The following is a 13,283-nucleotide window of genomic DNA, read 5'->3' on the forward strand; positions in this document are numbered from 1 at the left end:
TTAACCTTAAACAGATGTTGACCTTAAACAGATGTTTGGTTTAAGGCCAAACATCAAACATCTGTTTATGGGCAAACATCTGTTTGACTACTGGTCAACATCTATTTGAGTTTTGGTTAACATCTCATTTAGTATTCAACAGAAATTTGAATAACTCAATCAGTGGTTTGAACATCTATTTGACTTTTGGTCAACAATTGGATGGAAACCCATGTTAGATTGAACAGTGTTTTGAAGAGGAAAACAATGCTAAAATATGAGAAGACAGTGGATCTGGTTAAACATCTGTTTGACTTTTGGTCAACATCTGTTTGCAAAAAAAGACCAATTTCAAGAATACTATACCCAAACAATCAAAATGAGGAGCTTAATAATCATCCAAGTGTACTTCATTGTTATTTATTGGTATAAAGATTAGGTTATTACTATCTTTTCTGCGTACTGGACAATGACTTTGAATGTCAATATATATCAAATCCTCGACAATCTAATTGAACTGATAATTACTTATTAATTAATATAATAAAACGTTACAATCAAAGGTTTACAATCAATTAACTAAATGCATGCTTACATACTAAACTCCCCCTCAGCCTGCGCTCACTGGTTGATCGTACAAGATGAATGGATTGGAGGAGAAAACTCGCTCAAATAGAATGGTACAAACTGTTCTATTTATAGTACAGATCAAACCACTGAGGTGATGTGATAAATATTGTTACATATAAACACTGTTGTGATAAATACTGTTACATATAAATACAGATGTGATAAATACTGTTACATATAAACACTGAGGTGATATGACATCTAACAACCTAAAAGACTATAAAACACTGATGTGATAATACTATTACATATAAACACTGTTAACATAAACAAAGGTAGAATATTTGTTGTTGATACTGAACCATTGTTATTGTTGGGCAGTGGTTCACCTTTGGTTGATCAGGCCTTTGGTTCATCAGTGCTTGTCTTCAACATGGCTTTGATCTTCATCAGTGCTTTGGTCTTCGGTGGATGATCTTCATCAGTCTTTGTGTACAACAGTCTTTATATCCAACAGTTGTTAGGCAGATCAGTGATTTGCCTTATTAACTTGTTATAAACACTGTCATTGCAGGAAACTTAGATGGGCAGTGCTTATTGTGGATCAACTGTTGGGATCCAGTTTTGGCTTTCCATATCATATGTTCTTCAGGGTCTGATCACTTGGTCCAACACATTATAAATTACAAATAATTAGCTAATAGACGGCACACATTTAGCATCTTAAATCATCAAGACCCTTAACAATTTGACCATATGATTTAATCGTGTGTTTTATCTTAGATGGGACAACTCGAAAAGAAAATTAACTAAAAGGATAATATATTAAACGGGTCAAAACCGCTCAAAGTGTATTTTAGTGCATAAACCTCTGTAAGCGTTTATTAAAAAAAGAACACTATTTAAATAAATTAATTTTTTATAAATATATTTGTTACAGTAAGTTTCATAAAAAAAGTGTGTTGGGTCCTAATCTGACTTGTACCAAAACTTAGCCGTGTTGACTTGTTACTTGACCCGCCCTTTGTCCACCTATTACATTTAGTCAGCTTATCATATATATTCACATCTATTTATGAAGAGGTAACTTTGACTTTTGTGGCCAAATCAAGTACATAATAAATCGTGGAAACAAATCAAGTACACAACTAAATTCAAAACTACATATTTGGGATAGATTATTTATGAAATTATAGAAGCATGCTTTAACAAAATTGCATAAAAGTTTGTTAAAATTGAATCATACCTTTGCTATGATGATATTCAAAAGCTCAAGGTCTGATTTGGTGGCAAGTTCTGAATGCTTAACATCAAATGGAATCAGATGCAACAAATAAATGAAGGATTGAAATATGAATACAAACAAAATGCTGCATACGAACCGTAATATAATAAATTTAAAACCACATTACCTTGTTGGCTTCAATTAGAATAATCTTCAACGTCTGCATCTATTTATCAAACTCACTAATTTACCTCTAAATTGCCACCAAGAGATTGTTCTGCAATTGAATTGAAAATGTATTAAACTTTTGATTGAAAATAAGAGCAGATGGCAAGGAGATAAAGTCTAGGGTTTGTCTTGAGAGATTGTGTATACATAACATACCATTAAGCGAATTAACATGGGGATGATTGTGGTGTTAAAGATGATGATGCAGCAGTAGAAGAACCTAGGGTTTGACATCAAGTACGAAAACAAACAACCAACAACAAGAGAATTAAATGATTAGTGATAACTGACCTTGTAGCTTGCGACCGTAGATAAAGAGTTTTACGGTTTAGTTGAAACACTGTTAACATAAACACTTCATATCAGAATCTATCTAATACCACTATCTTACTAAATTATACCTTACATATGCAAAAAGACAAAATATATAAGTTCAGTTTCATAAGTCTTCAGTACGAAACACATCGGATTTATGCCTCGATCATGGTCGCCAGATTCGAGCATATTCTATTCATTCAGTTTTATAAAAACACAAAATCATTCGTGTGCATATAACCTTTCAATAACAAAAAAAGTAAATGTAAGACGTACAGAACCGAACATGCGAGGCCAGGGGCGATGATCAAAAGCAGCACGTGCAGCTTCAATAGCCAAATCAACATCATCTTTATCTCCTTCAGCAATATCCACTATCTTTTCTTTCGTTCTTGGATCAATCATCTCGAACGTTTTCCCTTTTCATCAAAACAAAACCAATATATATATATATATATAGCAAGAATTAATCCGAAAAAAACACGTTGAACTAACAGCAAAAAGTGTACCTAAAACAGAATCTACAAACTGGCCATTGATGAAGAGCTTAGTTAAGTGTATTTTAGGTGTGGTGAGTGAAGAAATTGAGTTGCCATTGGTGTGAATCTGAGCCACAATAATAATAGTGTAGTGTTGTTGGTTTTGTGTGAGTGAGGATGTAATACTGCCTTATAGACACCAAACTTTTCCCACTTAACTCAGTAAGAGTCACTCTTGTTTTATTAGAAAGCTGCAACAATAATAAGCAATACAAAAAGAGCATAATTAAGACTTCAAAGGTGTAATTAACAAAACATGTATTCTTTTCTCAACTTATACACACTCAATTGAACACATCTTCAATCCACAACAACTTTATACAACTATGAGCCAAATTAGGGTTTCAAAACCTTCCGCCATTAAAGAAAACACCAAATTAGGGTTTAAAAAGTTTCAAAAAAAACAAACTTACTCTGCAAACAATGAGATCTCCTTCATCATCATACTCCTTATCACCTTTACGCTTCTTCTTATCATCCCCACTATCTTCTTCTTCCACTGGTTCACCTTCTTCAGTGGCTTTTTCCTCAGCCTCTGCTTTAGCATGTTGTTCCTCAAGGTACGTTTACACGATAGTCCGTACGAGTTTCTTCCGTGAAGGTTACGATAAATCGATTCTGATCGGCTCCGATGCTAGTTTACAGACTTGATATTCTGTTGTAGAATCCATGTCGGAATTGTTCAATACTTGTAGAACTGCTTCCTCTATTTCCTTTGCTAAGGCGGAATCCATGGTTATTTTTGGTGTTTGTGAAGGAATCGGTGTGACAGTCGTCTTCTTGCACGAATTGGGTAAATGTTCAGAAGGTATTAGGGTGTAAATGTTCAGAATGGATGTTCAACAGAGAAGGGAGAGAGAGCAGAGATTTAGGTTTGAATTTCAAATTTCAAAAGTGGGCAAGATTTAGGCGGTTTAGACTTTGATCCCACTTTCTCTCTTTTAAAATGTTAAATTTCAAATTAAAATGGAATAAAAATGACATTTATGATGTAATAATGGAGTAAGCAAAGCTGACTTGGCATAGCTCATTGATTGCCAAGTAAGCTTTTCTTAGGTCAGCAGCTAATATCCTTTAATAGATAAGTAAGATGGTTGGTGATAAAGATCATACTTACAAATGAGTAATGGGGACAATGTGACCTAACTAGAGTAAAACTATGCATTTTCACTTGTCTTAGTGTACTTGTCTATTAAGACCATGGGGTATGGTGGGGCTTGGGTTGGGGGCATGAGTTGACACGGGGAAAACAAACCCAAACCCACGCCCATAGGGTATGGTGGGGCTTGGGTTGGGGACATGAGTTGACACATGGGGGCATGTGAAATGGATAGTTTGGTTTGGCCATTGAGAGCCTGCCATGTCACCTTGCTAGCCCGCCCCACGCCCGGCTTCAAACCCAAGCCCCAAGGGCCACGCCCCAACCCAAGCCCACCCGGGGTGGTGGCTTGGGCGTTTTCCCCTAACCTACGCCCCAACCCAAGCCCCATACCCCATAGTCTAATGTAAATCACTTTCATACCTACAAAAATATAACTCAAGATATACGAATCTTTATAGAAAACAAATATTAGAAAACAAATGATCTTACGATAATAATTCTATGTTTGTTGCTACAACAAATACAAGACCAAGGATAGTGATTAGTCTGGTCAGGTAAAAGGGTTCAAGGGTTCCACTTTGCCTAACGCAGGTCGTGGGGTCCCCCCACATTTGCAAGACGTGGAGAGAGGTTCACTAGTATTGTTGTTGTTCTCCTTGAATTCTGAACTGATAAGAAACCAGCCCAGAATGTGATCGTTAGAGAAGTTGTATTATTTGAAGTGAAGAAGAGAAACAAGCATGACACTAGTTCTCGAGAGGGAGAGGAAGAATCAGAGAGTTATGATAATGTCTACTGATCCTGGGAATGTCCCGCATGTTTGTCATGGTCTGCGTTTTATATGGAAAGAGTTAGGAACCTTTTAACCATTTAACCCTTTAAGCTATTTCATGTTATAGTCTTTTTGTGAGCTCTGGGCTACCCCAGTCATCAGCCCCCCAAGTCAGAGGCTTTTGGGGTGGAAGCTCAAATGCTTTTGACTTTTAAACGCTGTTTTTTATTGCTTCGAGGCTTCAAGGCTTGAAAGGTTCATTGGCGGTTTAAATTCTTGTTTTGAATTCTGATGTGACAGTTGATTTGATTGACTGGACGGTTATTTAGGAGGTAGTTTTATTGAGCCTTGTGTGCACTAATAACCCTTCCTCCCTCATTTATCTTCTTCTTTACTTTACCATTTACAAAAAAAAAAAATTCTTCTTTTTCTTTCAAGTTTTCACTGAATCATCTTCCTTCGTCCAGGTTAGTGTTCGTTTCTTCCCTCTTTCTTTTAATCGTTTCTTATGGGTGCGAAGAAAGATTTATCGGTTACTTTTTCTTCTCTCACCCAAGAAGATGTAGAAGTTTTTTGTTTAGAGTGGGGTATAGGCTTAAAATTTAAACCTGTTGCACCGGGTTACGATAAATCCATCGATCATTGTCCTTCCGGTTCCATTGCTATGTACTGTCGACACTTCAAGTTTTCGAACCTTCGTCATCCATTTTCTATCTTTGTGAGTATTATCGTGTGTCTTTCGGACAAATCCATCTTCAGGGATTGGCTAGGGTTTTACATTATGAGGATTTGTGCCGGTCCCTAGGGTTTGATCCTTCTCTTTTGTCATTTCGTCGATTCTTCCGTTTGGCGAAGAATGGCGACTGGTTTACTTTTGAGACTACTAAAATTGATACTTGCTTAGTTTCTTCCATGGTTACCACTCTCGGTTCCTAGAAATATCGTTTTTTCTGGGTCTCTGACTCGATCGTTCCCTTTAAGATGGTTTGGAGACAACCCGAGGCTGTTCTCAACGAGCCTGAACTTTCCGAATCTGAACTGAATAGTTGTTTTCTTGATGCAATCCGGAAGTGTCCCTCGAGGGTTCGACCGTTCCCTGAGAATTTACTGGTGTTATTGGGTATCAGTAAATTGTGGGATAAATCAAACCGGGATCCCGTACTTATGAGGGACGGTCAGGGTATGTATTTTTTTATTTGGATTTTTATGTTTTTTCTAATTGTTTGCTTATTCTTAGTTTTCATTGATGTTTTGCAGTTATGTCGGCGTTGGACTTTGTTAAGAGTGATGACACATCCGACGTTGTTTTTGCGGATGCCGAGGCTGCAGAGGGTGAGGATGCCGTTGCTAAAGGTTCTGATCAAAGGTTCGAAGGTTCTGGCTATGTACGCGTTCCCAATGTTAAGGGTTTCACCAAGGTCCCTGTTCCCAAGGTTTCTACATGTCGGTCGAACAGTCGTTTGTTAAAAGATGTTGATCAACCCTCTGGTTCATAGGCCATTGATATTAGTGATGACATTGAGATGTCTGTTGGTTTTGAAGGTGGTGTAGAGAAAGAGAAGGAGAAAGAGTTGGTGGTTGCTGGAAAGAAGAAGAAGTTGGTGTAAAAGGGTGTTGTGCCTGCTATCCAAGGTTCCTCAGGCAAAAGTGTTGAAGGATTAGAAGAGTCCAGTGCTGATGAGGTTTATGTTCCTAACTGGAGTGTGAAAGTTGGGGACAGTTTCAAGGATCCTGTCGTTTATGCGGATGTATTAGCCAATTTTGCTCCTCCATCCGTTAGGGATTCCATTGCTGAAATGGAGGGTGATACTATGATCTCAAGGATGATTTGGCTGAGGGTGTTAACCGTTTTCGTAAAGGAATGCAAGAATATGAAGACCTCATGAAGAAGGATAGAATGAAGACTTCCATGGCTTCCATGAAAAAAGAGATTGACGGTTTTGTCCAAAAGGAAGAGGCTTGGGTGAAGAAGATGCACGAGGTTACGTCAAGGCATGAGGTGGAGGTTGAGTGTTTGAAGAAAGAGCTGGAAGCTCTGAAGGTTTGAGAGAAAACCTCTTTGGAGGAGCAAGAGGGGTTGAAGGTTGATAATAGGTGGTTGATTGAACATGGCTCTCAACTAGTGGTTACCTTCTTCTTCATTCTTCTGAATTCAACCAGGTTTTGGTGTCGTGTATACTAAGTTGCTAGCTCATGGAAGGCACCAAGGCCTTGTTGCTGGGTACAAAGCTTGCGAGGTTGGTGAACCACAAGATAAATCTCCCCTCTTTCAACCGCAGGCTCTTAAAGTCTTTCAAGATTCTGTTCGGGACATGGAGCATATGACTTGGCCTTTTGTGGGTGAGGTTTCCGGGTGTTTTGACAAGCCACTTTCTGTTTTACAGGGTTTAAAACCTCGTGGTCTAAATGAGGTTGTTTGCAAGAAAGTGCTGGAGTCCTTGTCTAAAAAACGCTCATGCTCGGGAGATAGTGAAGAAACCATGTCTGCTGGTGATGAATCCTCGAAGGAAGGAAGCCTTGAAGCCTCTGAGGCGGCTGGTGAGGGTCAAAAGAAGAAGAAGGCAAAGAAGTCGAAGGATGATGGAGCTGGGGCGTCGAAGCCTTCTAGTGCTGGTGATGCAAATTAAACCTTTTGAATTTCATTCGTAGCTATCTTAGCACCTTAAACAATGTTATGTTATTATGTCTTTTGAATAATTTAGGTTTTGCAGAAACCCTTAAGGTTTCTGTTAATGGTTGTTAGCCTTGGTGGCTGTTTGAACAATTTGTAGGTTTTGATGGAAACCCTTAAGGTTTCCTTTATTGGCTAGCCTTGATGGCTATTTGGAACAATGTTTAGGTTGCATGGCCCCTAAGGCCTTTATGTTTATGCATGTTTAATATTTCTTAATTTCGTTGTTCATGTGTTGATAAGAATTTGTCTTGTCTGTTCTATGTGTCCCTTTATCTAATATTCCTTAAGAAGCTTTAGTGCTGCAGTCACTTTAGCTTCAAGGCTTTACTAGATAAACGGGCACATGTTGTCTATCCTTTTTACTTAAAAAAATTGTTTTGTAAACCGTTTCCTAAGGTTTATAGAACATTTGGTGTAGGCTATTCTAACCCGTCTATGAGACAAATTTGTTGAAAATTTTTCTAAGTCTCATGGAGTTCTATTAATATAGGAACTCACCCCTTATATAGGTCCATTCAACCCTTGAACCTATTGAGCGATGTGGCCTGAGAGCTCATCCCCTTACATGGCCCTTGCCATGGAGTTTTTGCTAGGTTCTTAACCTGATGGTAGGATAGTACGACAAATTTGATAAAAACTTCATCATTCATTCAAGAGATATTGTTGTTTACAAAAGGGAAATGGAACAACTCTTGAAATACAAGCTAAACTGTTTTAACTAGACATGGCCTTTTAAGGGTTTTGCCGTTCCAGTGCCTGGGAAGCCTTTTACCCTCCGTATCAGTCAGTTTGTAGGATCCACCTTTGTGAGCTTCAAGGCTTGTGTATGGCCCTTCACACTTTGGGCCAAGTTTTCCTTGGTTTTTTTCTTGCTGGCCTCATTGTTTCGAAGTACGAGATCCCCTGGCTTGAAACGTTCATGCTTGACCCTCTTGTTGTAATAAGCTTCCATTTTTTGCTTGTACTTGGCTTCTTGTATAGCGGCTTGGTCGCGTATTTCTTCGAGGAGTTGCAAGTTCAACATGGTCTCTTTGTTGTTTGCTTGGAGGTCTATCTTGAGTGTTCTTTGAGTCACAACTCCTATTTCAGTTGTGATCACAGCTTCTGATCCGAACACCAAGCTATAAGGTGTTCTTTTGTGGCTTGTTTTTTCCGTTGTTCATATTGCCCATAGAACGTTTGGTAATTCTTCGAGCCAATTGTTTTCATGTCTCCCCAATCGAGTCTTGATTCCTTCAACGATGCTTTGATTTGTTCTTTCAACTTGTCCATTGGATTGTGGGTATGCAACCGAGCTGAACACTTGAGTTATTCTGAATTCCTTGCACCAGGTGCTAAAAGGCTTCTCAGCAAATTGTTTCCCGTTATCCGTGACCAATACTCCCGGCAGCCCGAAGTGACAAATGATGTTTTCCCACACAAAGTCAATGAATTGTTTACCCGAGATTTTTGCAAGTGGTTTGACTTCAGGCCACTTGGTAAAGTAATCTACAGCCACCAATAAGAATTTTACTCCACCCTTGGCCGGTGGGAATGGACCAACAATATCTATTCCCAATTTGTGGAATTGTCTGGCTGAAGATATTGGAACGATATCATGTTTGGGGCTCTTAGGCACTAGTGCATGTATTTGACAAGCTTCACATTTTCTTAGCTGCTCGGTGGTGTCTCGGTTAATGGAAGGCCAAAAAACAACTGAGATTCATTAATTTTGCAACCACCGATCTTGGTCCGAAATAAGCTCCACATATCCCCTCGTGAACCTCTTTGATCAGATATTGGCTTTGTTCTGGGCCAACACATCTCAGTAGTGGTTCAAGGTAACCTTTCTTGTAAAGGATGTCTCCTTGCAACACATACTGCCTGGATTTGATTCGAACCTTTTCAGCCTCCGTCTGGTCAACGGGTAAGTCATCGTTTTTGAGGAATTTTTCAATAGGAGTCATCCAATTGGAGCCTTCTTCAGTGATCACATCTTGAACCTCCAATTCCTGAATTGAGGAAGTTTTCAACACTTCAACCAATACCTTTTTCGTAAGATGAGCAAAGGTGAGAGAGGCAAGTTTGCTTAAGGTATCGGCTCTCTTGTTTTGAGATCTTGGGACTTGTTTGATGGTGCATGCTTGGAATGTGCTCATCAATTCTTTAGACTTTTCTCGGTATTTCTTCATGTTGGGCTCTTTTGCTACATAGTTGTCATTGACTTGACTTGAAACAAGCAATCAGTCTGTGAAAACTTGAAGCTTTTGAACCTTCATTTCTTTGGCTATCTTCAAACCCGCTATCAGTGCTTCGTCTTCAGCTTCATTGTTAGTGGTCTGAAATTCAAGTCGAAGAACATATGTAAATTCTAACCCTTCAGGGTTGATTAAAATGAGCCCAGCTCCTGACCCTTCAACGCTTGAAGCCCCATCGGTAAAAAGCTTCCAGGCTTCAGGGTCAGAAGGTTCAGCAGCAGTTGTATTAACTTCCGTGGTGACTTGCTTTGGGACTTCCACAATAAAGTCAGCAAAGACTTGGGCTTTGACAGATTTTCTTGGAACATTGGTGATTTTGTGTTCACCTAGTTCTACGCCCCATTTGGCTAATCGTCCTGAATTTTCTTGTTTTTCAAGCACACTTTTGATAGGTTGGTCGGCGACCACTTGTATTGGTTGTGCTTGAAAGTACCTTCGAAGCCTTCTAGCCATTTGGACTAAGGCTAGAGCAAGTTTTTCCAAGGGAGGATACTTGATCTCTGCTAGTTTTAAGGTCTTACTGAAGAAGTAGACGGGTACCTGAACTTTGTCACGTTCGATGGTTAATACCGCACTTATCGCTTCTTTAGCAACCGAGAGGTAGATAGAGATCAATTCTCCCGTTTCTGGGGCTGCAATGGTTGGGAGTGAAGCTAAGTGTCGCTTCATCTGGTTGAAAGCTTCTTCTGCTTCCTCAGTCCACTTGATGTCTTCTTTGTTGGCACACCCTTTAAGTGTTTTGAAAAAGGGTAGGGATTTCTCAGCCAGCTTTCAGGTAAAATGCTTCAAGGATGCAAGCTTTCCATTCAGACTCTCCACTTCTTTTTTGTTTTGTGGGGATGTTGGTCCTTATACTCAAACCCTGAAGAACAGATGATAAGGAAAGCCAAAACCAATTCAGAACAGTTGATCATCATAAGCAGAGCTTGTACAAGATTCTCCCCTTGACAATGGTTTTCCAGCAACTGACAGACTCCAAGCACTGATCATCTCAACGACTGTTATCCAAAGCACTGATGAAGAATAAAGACTGAAGCTCTATCTACTGATGTCCTCCAAGCACTATTGAAGACCAAAGTACTGACCATTCAAAGAACTGATGACTCAATGAAGAAAGCACTGATGCTCATCATCGGTGCTTAGACTACAACAGTGGAAAGTGAATCCGTGGCTTATGTAATCAGTGTTTGTATGTAACAATGTTTAGAGTTTGCTAGGAGGTTAGATGTCACTTTCATGGTGACGTCAGCAAAGATGCTCAGTGGTTTCGTCTGTACTATAAATAGAATAGTACTCTGTACTGTTCCATGAGCTCTTTCTTCACAAGTCATTTTGTATGAACAAATCACTGAGCTCAGGCTGAGGGGGAGTCTAGTGCATGCATGCAAATTGTTTTGTTTATTGTAATTAGATACAATCATTCGACTCAATGGAAAACATGTTTGCTTATAACTATTCTTCCTTGATTGTGTAATCAAAGTTTATTTCCATATTCCGCTGCACTTAATTCTATGTTTCAACTTCATTTATAATTAAACTATACAATCTAAGAAACTCAGATCCTAACAATTGGTATCAGAGCTTTGGACAGTCAAATTTGATCTAACAATCATTTTGACGTAAAAGTTCAGCTCGAATTCATTGATACTTTAAGTTGTTCGTATTTAGTTGAAAAACAGAGTAAGGTATAATCACATATAAAAGTTGATTATTCAAGACCTGTAAAACAACCAGAATGGCATCACAATCACACGACACTCACAACACCGGGACTCTCTTCAAACCATCGATGCTTCTTAGATCTGAGTACAACATCTGGCAACGTCGGATGGGTCATGTCCTAGCACAATAGAATACCGGCTGTTGGAAGTCAGCCATCTATGGACCACATGTTCCACAGGTGCCTAGTACTGAAGATCCAAAGGCTTTGTGCCTAAAAGCCCTGAAAATTATTCAAAACAAGATTTTCAAAAAGTTGAACTAGATGCAAAGGCTTTTAGCATAGTAGCCTCAGCTGTTCCAAATGACATTTATACTGGACTGTTACACTGTAACAGTGCCAAAGAGCTGTGGGATGCCTTAAAGGAACAATTCGGTGGTATATAAGATGTGACAGAAAATAACAGGGAGGTTTTGAATCAACAGTATGAAACATTCTGCCATGTAAAAGGAGAATCACTAACACAACAGTTTGAACGTTTTAGTTGCCTCATTAGTGAATTGAAACTTGTTAATGTTGAATTTGAAAAAACAACTCTAAATAGTAGGTTTCTAAGGTCACTTCCAGAAAAATGGGACACAATTTCTTTTGTAACCAGAAATTCCGTTGGGTTCAAAGAACTAAGTCTGACTCAACTTCATGGTCGACTCCTCACTTATGAGAGAGAGTTGAACTAGAAGAAGAAGTTACAAGAGTCTAGGAAGGTTGCTGATGACTATACTTTTGGTAGCATAGCACTTCTTGGTCAAGAGGATTCTGGTAGTAGTAAGGATCAAAGTTATGATCATTATATTGACATAACTACTGGTGGAGCTTTTAATAACTCTGATTCTTACTCAACTAACTATGCTTTCACAGCTAGTAGTGAAAATCAGAGTTCAGACAACTTATCCTTTGAACTGAATGATCTTCAGCATTTTGATCCAACTGATCTGGAGGAAATGGATATTTTGCATCAACTTGCACTGCTGAGTGTTAGAACCAGCAAGTTTTATAAGAGAACAGGGAGAAAATTTCCAGGGTTACATGGGAATTTGAAAGTAGATTTGGACAAATTAAAGATAAAATGCTACAAGTGTAACAGGTTAGGTCATTTTGCTAGAGAGTGTAGGAGTCAAAATAATGGACCAATCATCACACATCCTAGCCCTAGACCACAAAATAACCAAAACACTGTGCATTATTCCCAATATGTCCCTGCTGCTCATGCAAACACTGCTCATTATGCACACCCTGTAACACCTGTTCCATTGCACTATGGCCAATCCCCTGTTCCACAGATACAGTATGTCCAGGCCCAAGCTCCTCAGGTTTAACAAGCTGCACCTCAACAAGCTACCCAAACATCTGCTCAAGCAGATCAGCAAAGCTTCTTTACCTAAGGCTTTGTTGATTGGAGTAGCTTGCCTGAAGATTTAGCAGATGAAAACTTTGCTCTATATGCTAAGAATGATGTTTCTGGTGATGAATTCTATTTTGCAGCATTAGAGTCTATCCTAGAAGGGCTAGAAACTGAAGAAGGGGAATCCATTGCTGAAACAGTGGATGCAATTGTTGAATCAGTGGTTACTGCTGTTGTTGGTGAACAACTGTTGGAAGACAAACCTGAACCATTGATGGAGCCACTGTCTGACCCATGGTCTGTTGAAGAAGAGGAGAAGAAGCCCAAAGAATGTGAGAGTGTCTGTGACTGTGCCATGATGGATGCAGCTAAGGTATCACCTCAAGTCCTCAAAAACCTATGTTCAGACAAATGCATCATAGCATTTGCTAATGTTAAAGAGGTGAATGAAAACCGTAGAGACAAGATCTTAAAGGATGAAATACAATTTGAAAAGTCTGATAAAGAACTGAAAATCAAATTGTCAGAAAAAGATAATGAAATTTGCAGGCTCAAGCATGAGCATAGCATAACCAAGGAC

At 39.0% G+C, this 13,283-nt stretch overlaps 1 protein-coding gene across 1 annotated transcript; it reads right to left on the reverse strand.

Annotated features, from left to right (window-relative positions):
* Positions 1 to 2,879: 2,879 nt before the first annotated feature.
* Positions 2,880 to 3,590, reverse strand: LOC110893119 (RNA polymerase II transcriptional coactivator KELP-like). Its single transcript, XM_022140240.1, has 3 exons — positions 3,504 to 3,590; positions 3,270 to 3,410; positions 2,880 to 3,047 (listed from the first exon to the last, which is right to left on the reverse strand). Exons 1-3 carry the CDS (start codon positions 3,588 to 3,590, stop codon positions 2,880 to 2,882), a joined length of 396 nt encoding a protein of 131 aa, XP_021995932.1.
* Positions 3,591 to 13,283: the final 9,693 nt, after the last annotated feature.

The sequence above is a fragment of the Helianthus annuus genome, chromosome 2 (genome assembly GCF_002127325.2).
Source record: "Helianthus annuus cultivar XRQ/B chromosome 2, HanXRQr2.0-SUNRISE, whole genome shotgun sequence".
NCBI lineage: Eukaryota > Viridiplantae > Streptophyta > Magnoliopsida > Asterales > Asteraceae > Helianthus > Helianthus annuus.